Here is a 9,770-nt window from a genome sequence, read left to right on the forward strand (position 1 = left end):
CGGCTCTCAGACGTCGCGATATACCTCCCGCCCAGGGACACGGCGAGCGCCGGGCTGCTGCGCCGACCCAGCGGCTCTGCCCGCTGACAAATCGCCCCGAGTGACGACAGGGCACGCTCCCGCCGACCCCGCCGCCCCGGTCCCGGGACGCCACGGTGGGGCGGCAGACGAGCCGCGGCCGGAGCCGCCCGGTCCCGGGACGCCACGGTGGGCCGGCAGACGAGCCGCGGCCGGAGCCGCCCGGTCCCGGGACGCCACGGTGGGCCGGCGGACGGGCCGCGGCCGGAGCCGCCCGGTCCCGCCGAAGCCCCGCCACTGGTCGGAAGCCCCTCCGAAGCCTCGCCGGGGCGGCGGCTCCCGCCCCTGGTGCCGCCAGTTGGTCGGGTACCCGGCTGCGCGCGCGATAAGTGGGAGGCATGGGTGAGTGAACGGTGCCACCGTGCGGTATCAGTACTGCTGCCCTTGTTCTTTTACTTGTCGGCAAAATGGCCGTTTGACTGTTTGCATGATGATAACACGGGTCGGTGTTGAGCGGGTACGGATCTTGATATAGGAATTGTTCTCTTACGGGGCAGATTGCAGACAGGTACTGGTCAATAAAATGCATCTACAACACGGTGCATCTAGTCGATACGTGCCAGTGACGTAATTTGAACTTGAATGCTACATTGTGTCGCCATGTAACATCTCTTGCTATTTGTATGTCTTTTCCTGATGATATCACCAACCCATTATTATATGCCGATATCACGTGATGCCGACATCGCCGCCTGTGTTGTTCTCCCGGCGCACGTTGCTTCCATGTCCAGCTGCGGTCGGCCTCTGACGCGGCCTGCTGGGGATCCACGTGCCGAACCCTGACGACTCTGCACCCAGCCCGGCCGACCCTGCCCGGCACTAATGACCCCGGCTAACAGCCCCCTGCAGTCGTTAGGAGGCGGTGGTCCGGCCCGGCACGGCTGCGAGCCCCGCGAGCTACGGCGGCCCGCCCGCCCCGCCCCGCCCGGCCCTTCCCACACCGCCACTGACGTCAGCTGAGGCAGTGGCGTGGGACGCTGGGCACCTCCTCTGATGTGAAGCGTCGACAGTGTTTGAGTCAGCTGTTTCCATGCGTTACCATCAGGGTCACCGCGCTCACCTACATGTATATATATATATATATATATATATATATATATATATATATATATATATATATATCACATTCGCAAATTTATAGAGCAGGGTTTCTTGCATGACATTTCGTGGAAAATGGCAGCATATTTGACGTTGACTCGTTTTGTAGATGATGATCTAATCTCCCGAATCAATCATATGCCATCATCGTTGAATTAGCAAGAAGGGTACCATTATTATTTTGTAATGTTTGATTGGTCCTGAAAACATCATCAGACAACAAATACACAACTACACCTAACATTTATTTAATAACAACTACACAGACATTTATGAAAACGTTCGTGCTTGCGTCGGTTCAAAATCACATTGTAGCATTTCTCTTACACAAAATTGGTCATCTGGTTTTATGAAAAAGCTGTTATGCACAGTACTAGAGAACGCCTCGCATAATGGACGAACACTGGTTACGTCCTTTACCCGCTTTTTTTGCCACCGGCCAATTTCTAGATGCCAGAGGCTGCCCATCCCACGACCTGTATGGCCTGCATATCCATCTCCTGGCTGATTGCCGAACACATATGCCGGATATAAACAGCTTCCAGCACGTCCAGTTCCACTTTGTGTGCGCTTTTAGGCAGTATGGAGGCATTTTCCAGCAATTCACATCGAGGTAGTGTCCTTCCATGAGCCATAGGCTCGCACTCGTACCCGGACGGCAAGCACGCAGACAAGTACGGCTCGTACTCGTACCCGAGCGGCAGCTCGTTTTGTAGTTGTCAAGAGAAATGCAAAAATAATATTTTTAACCGACACGACCACGAACATTTTGTTTATTATTGTTAAGTGTAATTGTGCCTATGTTGTCTGATGATGTTGGCGACACTAATGAAACATTTCAAAATAATACCGGGACCATTCTGAATAATTTTTTCGATAATGAGAAACCTCATATATATATATATATATATATATAGTTATATATATATATATATATATATATATATATATATACGTTGTTAAGACACAACTGTTTCCATCCCTTCCGAAGGTAAGTGGCGTCCACGCCCCACGGCCCTTAGGGGTAGTAACGCTCATGGCTACCATGAAGCGTTAACGTTGAACTTCCGCGGCCAGGCAGCCAATGAATACCTGCCTCCCACCGAACAGTGGAGGCCCTCATTCTCCCGGTCTCCCGTCTCCGCGCACCCACGTCGATCTCACGTGTCACGTCCGTACCCTGGCAGGCAAGTACGGCTCGTACTCGTACCCGGACGGCAGCTCGTTCGTCGGCGAGTGGAATGACAAGGGCCAGCGCCACGGCCTCGGCCACATGAGCTTGACCGACGGCGCCGTCTACGACGGCGGCTTCAGCAACGGCTTCTTCAACGGGCTCGGCGTCATCGTGTTCTCAGACGGAGCCAAGTGAGCGACGGCGGAACCGGCGGAGCCCAACTGTCGGCCAACTGATTTAAAATAGTTAGCCGCGTGGAGTGTCCACTTTTGGAAGTTCGCTGGGCGCCGGTCGATGTCGGCTGCCGGCTGTCGCGGCGCTGCTGGTCACCTCGGCTCTGGCGGAGGTGGGAACGGTGCAGGCGGGAGCGCGCGCGGCAGCTGAGCGCTCACGGCTGGAACATGGCATCTCTCGTCGGCATGGGCTCGAAGCGGCCACACAGTCGGCACGCCCCTTAACACCAAACGTCGTTTTCTCGTTGGCTAGCCAGCGGGAGGCCGTCTACTCATGCCGACTTCCAGGGTCCAGCAAAAGAGGCCAATGTACAACTAGAATAAATGGTTTGGGATTGACATTTGAGTTCCTACTATCGGTAACGTAGGCGTCAGGAATCGTCCAGAGATTCCACGGGACTTAAAGTTTTACACACTTTATGTGATGGTCTACAATGACGAATCGCGTACGAAGTGCCTCTTATTCACTGATGAAACTCTAAGCAGTTTTACTCGCATTTCACCGTCTAGCTCACGCTGTGCCGCACTACACTACTGTACGGCGGGGAGGCACCCGCCACTATATCGGTGTGGTATGGTGCACGCGTACATGTATGGGTAGAGTTTGGGTCTCTGGCAAGCGCTTGACCCTCCATTGGCTCTCTCGGCCTTGCAATGCCTGACCAACGTCAGCACAATTATCGCCAAAGTTGTACGTGCAAAAAGCTGTGTTGTAGAGAGTCTAAATAATGGCCTGCTTATGCATAGTTTGCACCAAGCACTCATCATAATATCACAAGCTCACGGATGTCATTTTTTTTGAAATCGGTTGTGGGCCTGAGCGAATAAAGTTGACCTGGTCTACCCCGAAATCCCTTTTTGAAAAGCGCAGCCACTTATATTGCGTCCCGATGTCAATATTTAGTTGATTTTTTAATGCTTATGTACGGCTTCCCACGCGAAGCCGAATTAAAGTTGCATTTTTGCAAAAAGCTTAGAATAAGGTGTGCTTAAAAAGACAGAAAACCTCAACAAATCGACCGGCTGTGATAAGCGAAAACAGGCGCCGTTTTCCCTTTACCATTGGCGGCCCCAGGCGCAAAATGATCGCTTTATGTGGAACGGCACGACCTGACACGTATAGGCGAAATGCTATATACATGTAACTCACATCCACTTCCGGTATGTACCTACATACAAATGCAACTGAACTGATGACCTTTTTAACGGGACCGCAAATAGATGGAAGGAAGTTATAAAGGCTAGTGACAGCACAGTCACCAGTGGCCGTTTGAAGAAGCGCGACCCACGCTTTGACATGTGTTGGAAGCTGCAGCTATAAGCGTGGCTGTAAGCAAGAAAGGCCTTGATCTGCTGGTGTGCCGACGCTGTGGGTAAGGAGATTCATGTTAATATTAATGATCTTTGTTATACCAGGAGATTGCGCCTATACCACGATGTCAATAGAGCACTCGTGATTTTGAGAAATCCCACCGTTTGGAGGTTGTGCTCATGGTTAGATTCCATGGCAAAATTCCTCCCCCAATATTTCCTTCATTCTGGAGCGCAGCACAGAAAATGTTTTGTTCCATTCCTCGACAACATTCTTTTGCGGCACAACGAGTTGGAAGATTCACCACCGTGCTGTACTTTAAACCGTCCCGTCCCGAAACGTACCGCAGCCCGCCCCGACAGGTCAGTTGGATGGTGCGCCTGCCTTCTGAGTCACCCACCAGCGGCGGGTGGAATCGAGTCGCTTCAGACGTCCGATAATTATCTCTGACCGAGATAACCTACGGCCGGTGGCAGCGACCGCACTGACGTCATTTGACGTCAGAGAGTGTAGCGGGCCGCGCCGAGCATCGCGGCACGTTAAGTTTTCGGCGCAAAGTTCCGCCGTTGATCCGGAATGCTACGATCAGATGGCGGAGTCAGGACTAATGCCACATGCAGTGTGTGGCGTCAGCGCTCACCCCAGACAGGCATTAAATCAAGGAGTTCAGGCTCAATCTTGAGCAGTGATGGTCGACCCCACCGCAACGTATTACAAATCGGCACTCACCGAGGCTACCAAGAAAACAGTCCTCACACTACAAATGTGGATAACTGTGTGTGTATGTGATGATCCCCAGTGAAGTGGACGTTATGCTTTTAAACTATCCCTTCTTTTCCGTGCGAACTGATGCTCGGACTCCTGCGCGAGGTCTTCCGATGGTGCGTCAAAATTAAGGCTTACCAGTACAACAGTATCAGGTTTGCAGATAAGTCACAGAAAAGCGAAGCAAACAGGCTATCTCCATGCGCAACCGTCGTTTATGCAGAACGGCCCAAATAAATGTTAATCCATGTTTTATTCAACAGAGACAGGTGTATTTCCCACACAGTCAAGACTGCAGGACGTTCGAATGACCATTGGATGCAAAAATGAAAAAAAAACATGATAAGAAACGGTAGCAGTCACATAAAGAACCAAGTCCACTTGTACAAGTCAACGACCTTCAAGAGCCCAAGCGCCCTTCAAGAGCCTTCAGACTTGAGATGGGACACATCACCGTCCGTAGGACTGACAGGAGACCCGGCCACCAGCAGCAGGCTCGGCTGTTGCGAATCCTGGGCGTCAGGGGGCCGCCAGGCGCAGTTTTTTGTGGTCACTGTTAACGGATGTGGAATCCCGGACTACCTATGTCACTGTTCGTGTTTTGCGTTTGAATTGGCCGTCATATACCACCGCTGTCACGACTGTGCGACAGATACACTTGTGGTTGCGGTGGAAAATGTTAGAAATTTTTATCTCAATGTATTCAGATTGAATCTCAGTGTATTGTGTCTCTTAAAACTGAGGTGCCTAGTTTTATCTGACGCCACCCAATACTTTAAAAACCACCAAATTTTGCAGGCAAGCCTTTTTGGGTTCTTTAACACCATCCTGCCATCCTGACAACCATACAATGATATATCATGGTAAGCCTTTCAACTTTTGCAGACTGGCCGAACACATGGGTAGCTTGCATTATAAAAAAACACCAGGATACTTAAAACGCTGCGTACCTACAGGGCATTATTTGATTCAAAATGGGGGTGACACCAACATTGATGCTTTTAGGTACTTAGTGCACCAGCAGCTTAGAAAAATGCATCGCACTTCATTAGGTCAGAGCTCCATTTTTCTCATTTTTTTGGGGTGGGTGGGTCGGAGAGCATTAAAAGGGTTCGAGTAAACATTAGAGGGGGGAGGGGGCTCGGACACCGGAAGTACATTAAATGACGCCCCTGCGCAGGTGCGCGAGTCATGTGCGAGCAAAAAAGGCAAGAAGTTTTGCAATAAGTCGCCATTTGAGTGAGCAGCCTGACGCAAATATTCACTAAACACTAGAAGAAGTCAAAATCGACATAGCAAATCAGTGGAGCTAATCCACAAGCCAGCATATTGAAAGAACTGAAACGATGGACCACATCATTCGTCAGCCAGCATGGCGACGCAAGGTTTGCAAAGCGAAGCTTATCATTTCATGATCCCGCGTGTCATTGATCACCGATCATTTCATTGCGTGGCATGTGAGCAGCGCAATATTCCTTACCATGAACAACATTTTGTCAACGCAGCCGAGCGTTTGGGCTGCCGTTTTATGGCGACAGCTTGTGATTCATAAAACGAAAATGCTTTGAGAAGGGAGTTAAGATGGCTTTACAAAGATGGTATACAAGATGTTTGTTAAGTCAGTTGTCCTTTTATGCATTTCCGGCGATAGACCTAAAATTCGAGCCAAGAGCCAAAAATTCGAATCGTTGGAATTTTTTACTCTGTGACCAGGGTCCGTGACCGAAAATTCATGCAAAACGCAACTTAGTTAACGAATATCGCGTATACGATCATTGCAAGGAGGCCATCTGAATATTCTTTTTCATACTTGCCATGCTTCACATTTCACAAGCACCGTACCATCTTGAACGATAATGTTTGCGAGATAATAAGAGAGCAGATTGGTTGGATACTCGGATCAGCTGATCAGACAGTGCACGAACAGTGCTGCACGGCAGTACCGTCCTCTGGAGGCGCTCGCGGCACATAGGGGTGTACATAGGGGGTGTAGCGATAGGGGTGTAGTTACTTCTCAGTGGAGTGGAAGGGGCTCCAGCCCTCCATCTTTGGTTCTGATCCTCACCCCCAATTTGAGAAAAAAAGTGGGTCTAATCGGGGAGAGACCCGCTCGTCGGCGAGTTTTGGGGGCATGTTTCATGATATTTCACCGTTTGGCTCGTCCAACTCACTTTGTAAACTTCGTCGAAAAACAAACACCTTGATTTGTTTTATTAAGAGACGTAGGGTGACTAAGCCCCTGAATCGGCAGCGTTTCCTTGCTGTTCTTAGAAAATGCATTTCTAAAAGGAGATATCCGCCTTATAAAAGTAGCGTAAAACGGCATGACACGACTTACAGATTCGACAGACCAACATGAATACGGCGTTTACCTACCTCGGTGCTGACGATGCCTGCGACTAACCTGGAGTTTCGAATGTCGACAGGTACGAGGGCGAGTTCGCGCAGGGCTGGTTTCACGGGCACGGCATATTCTGGCGCGCCGACGGCATGCGGTATGAGGGCGAGTTCCGCGGCGGCCGCGTCTGGGGCCACGGTGAGTCCCAAGTCACGGAAGGGACGCAGCGAGCTCCAATTCACGAGGAAGCTTAACTTAAAGGCAAGGACCACGGTGAGTTCTGACGAACAGAAACAATTCAAGATGGACCAGAGCCGGCCATGTCTCACGGGATGGGCGTAGTGGGCTTTGACTCATGGAAAAACATTTCTGAGGAAGATGTGCCTCGTGAGTTCCGACTCACAAGAAGACTGGGGCCAGGGTGAGTTCTAACTCACGAGAATACGTTAGGAGGAGGTAAGGACAACGTTGAGTTCTGACTCGTGGGAAAGCGATAAGAGATAGCGAGACCACAGTGAGTCCTGGTTCGCGAGAAAGCCTTAAAAGCGAACTGGGGTTCTGACCCGGGCAGACGCTACGAATCGGGCCGAAAGCGCAGGTCTGCTTGTAATTCGTAAGAGTCATGCTCGATAATTTTTCTTTAATTTAGCCAGCTATCGCAATTTTAACGCGGATGCCGCTGTTCGATGAAGTTTATCATTGTTCTGCCGCAATATTTTGTTTTTGTAATGATGGAGCTGCGAATCACTGGCAGCGTCATTGACCATGCCGTCATGCGTAGGAACTGGCTTTGGTTCGTGTATCGTCCTAATTCAGAAAACATCATAATTCAAGGTAAGGTTGTCCGCAGCCGGCCGGCTTTTTGGATCAGTGATTAGCCGGCCAGCCGATTTTGTGACCGGAGGATGGCTAATGACTAATGCGGAATCTCAGCATTGGTTTTGATTTCGGGTATACCGTCAAAGATGTCTACAAATTTTGTGATGAACTCAGCTTTAATCTGCATCAGAATCGCAAAAACAGAATCGATTTCCAATGACCTCAGTAAATTTTCCCGAAGTCTTCCAGACCGTGGTAAATTTCTCAGCGCTTTACCAGACAGTGTAGTGGTCAGATGGTTGGTTGTGCAGCGTCTTGCTCCCTAGTAAAGTTAGTGAATCTTGGAAAAATGACCATCAGAAATCATACCGACTTCTTGCAAAAATAAGTAATGTGTTGCTTGATATCTTCTTTGCTGCTTTCCAATAAATTAACATTTTTTCCTCGTTATACTAAGCCAATTTCTGATATAATTCCACTGAACGCTTACGGTTCGAATTAAGCGCAATATTTTATGTACGATTACAAAAAAAAAACGAAAAAGGGAACAGTCATACTACATTTAACGTCTATAAGAATTTGAAAGCGTAGCCGAATATTTCACGGAGTTGATCTGTGCATCCGAAATCCGCGGTTGAAACGCATTTCTTTTCTAACAGCTCCCCAGCCTCCGTCCGGCCGGCTGACCGTTCGATCGGCGGCTGGCTGGAAGCCAACTCGCTCGATGTTTTCCCAACCGCATGACAGCCGTTTGTTCAATCTCAATGTCTTGTGATGTATACATTAGCATGGTGGTTTGAGATATTAATATAGCTCAGATTATAGGGCAAAAATTGTCACTGAACTGCAGTCGGATGCTTTGTGTCTGCCGAAGTGTGTAGATACAAGACCCGGTTGTTTCCCACCAGGTTTGATGACGTACAGTGACGGATCTCACGGCTTCCCGCGACAAGAGGGCTTCTTCCAGGACAGCAAGTTTATCCAGAAAAAGCGGTCCACCACGGCTGTCTCGCGCGCTCAGAAGGTGGCCCTTCTCGCCAGACGACAGTGCGAGTGAGGGCTCACCGAAGCTCGATGGAGAGCATCTCTGCAAGTGACTTTCCCCGGTGACTAAAGGGGAAGGTTGCGGCTCTCCTGTTTGCTGAGTCGCCAGTTGCCTGAATGGACATGTCGTGGAAAGCAAGTTCGCTTACGGGAGGCACAGCTATATATTCTCACTCGCGACTCGTGCTATATATCTCAACCGCGCTTTGTGCATTGTTAAAGCTTTGTTCTGTACATAAGAGCCTGTTAAAACGGGCTGCGACGCATTCCAGGTTGCCATGGGAGTGCTGCTTGTTTGCAGCATTTCCTTAACTACAGGCTATTCCTCTCGATCTGCCATCGATTGTCCTATGTCTCATTACACTCACACAGCCGACGCGGACAGTGCATTTATATGCAAGGAGCAAACCAATAAAAGTCAAGACTTCAACACGTCGGCGATCTACAACGGCGGGTGAATAACAGGATGCACAGCAAGCATACTAGCAGGGAAGCGAGCCCACGGATAACGATATCGATAAATGCTTATCCTGCGGTGCAGTGTATGTACAACTCGATAGTAGATTGCTGAATCAGGCTGTTCCTAGCGTGTCAGGAGTCTTCTTGTCGCCATCCTGTCGCCTTGCTACGTCGCAGGTTATCTTGTGTTGCACAACATCCTTCTCTCCCGTTCCGCCCCTCCTTTTCCTGCCACTTATTCCGCGAAAGAGGCGTGACGCAGCCGCCGGCGTATTTAGCATTTGTGATAGTACATCAGCCAACTGAGAACCCATAAATAAAAGACAAGCTCAGCGACTGAATGAAAGGTGCTGTCTTACGTGCGAGCCTGCCGTGTCTGACGCTGCAAAAGGAGGGTTAAACTTACCTTATGTCAAAAGCAGGAGGGTCACCGCGAGCTCTTGGAGAGTG

General features: G+C 49.8%; 1 protein-coding gene across 1 annotated transcript; it reads left to right on the forward strand.

Annotated features, from left to right (window-relative positions):
• Window positions 1-342: 342 nt before the first annotated feature.
• rtp (MORN repeat-containing protein retinophilin) lies at window positions 343-9,466 on the forward strand. The gene is made up of 4 exons (XM_037236956.1): window positions 343-420; window positions 2,364-2,541; window positions 7,087-7,196; window positions 8,726-9,466. The coding sequence occupies exons 1-4, from the start codon at window positions 417-419 to the stop codon at window positions 8,872-8,874; spliced, it is 441 nt and encodes a 146-aa protein (XP_037092851.1). The 5' UTR covers window positions 343-416; the 3' UTR covers window positions 8,875-9,466.
• The last annotated feature ends 304 nt before the right edge of the window (window positions 9,467-9,770 follow it).

The sequence above is a fragment of the Pollicipes pollicipes genome, unplaced genomic scaffold, assembly GCF_011947565.3.
Source record: "Pollicipes pollicipes isolate AB1234 unplaced genomic scaffold, Ppol_2.1 Scaffold_7261;HRSCAF=8764_pilon_pilon_pilon, whole genome shotgun sequence".
Classification (NCBI taxonomy): domain Eukaryota; kingdom Metazoa; phylum Arthropoda; class Thecostraca; order Pollicipedomorpha; family Pollicipedidae; genus Pollicipes; species Pollicipes pollicipes.

Coding starts and splice junctions, on each gene's coding strand:
- rtp (XM_037236956.1), top strand. Junction 2,542..7,086: donor GTGTTCTCAGACGGAGCCAA/GTGAGCGACGGC, acceptor GAATGTCGACAG/GTACGAGGGCGAGTTCGCGC. Junction 7,197..8,725: donor CGGCCGCGTCTGGGGCCACG/GTGAGTCCCAAG, acceptor GTTTCCCACCAG/GTTTGATGACGTACAGTGAC.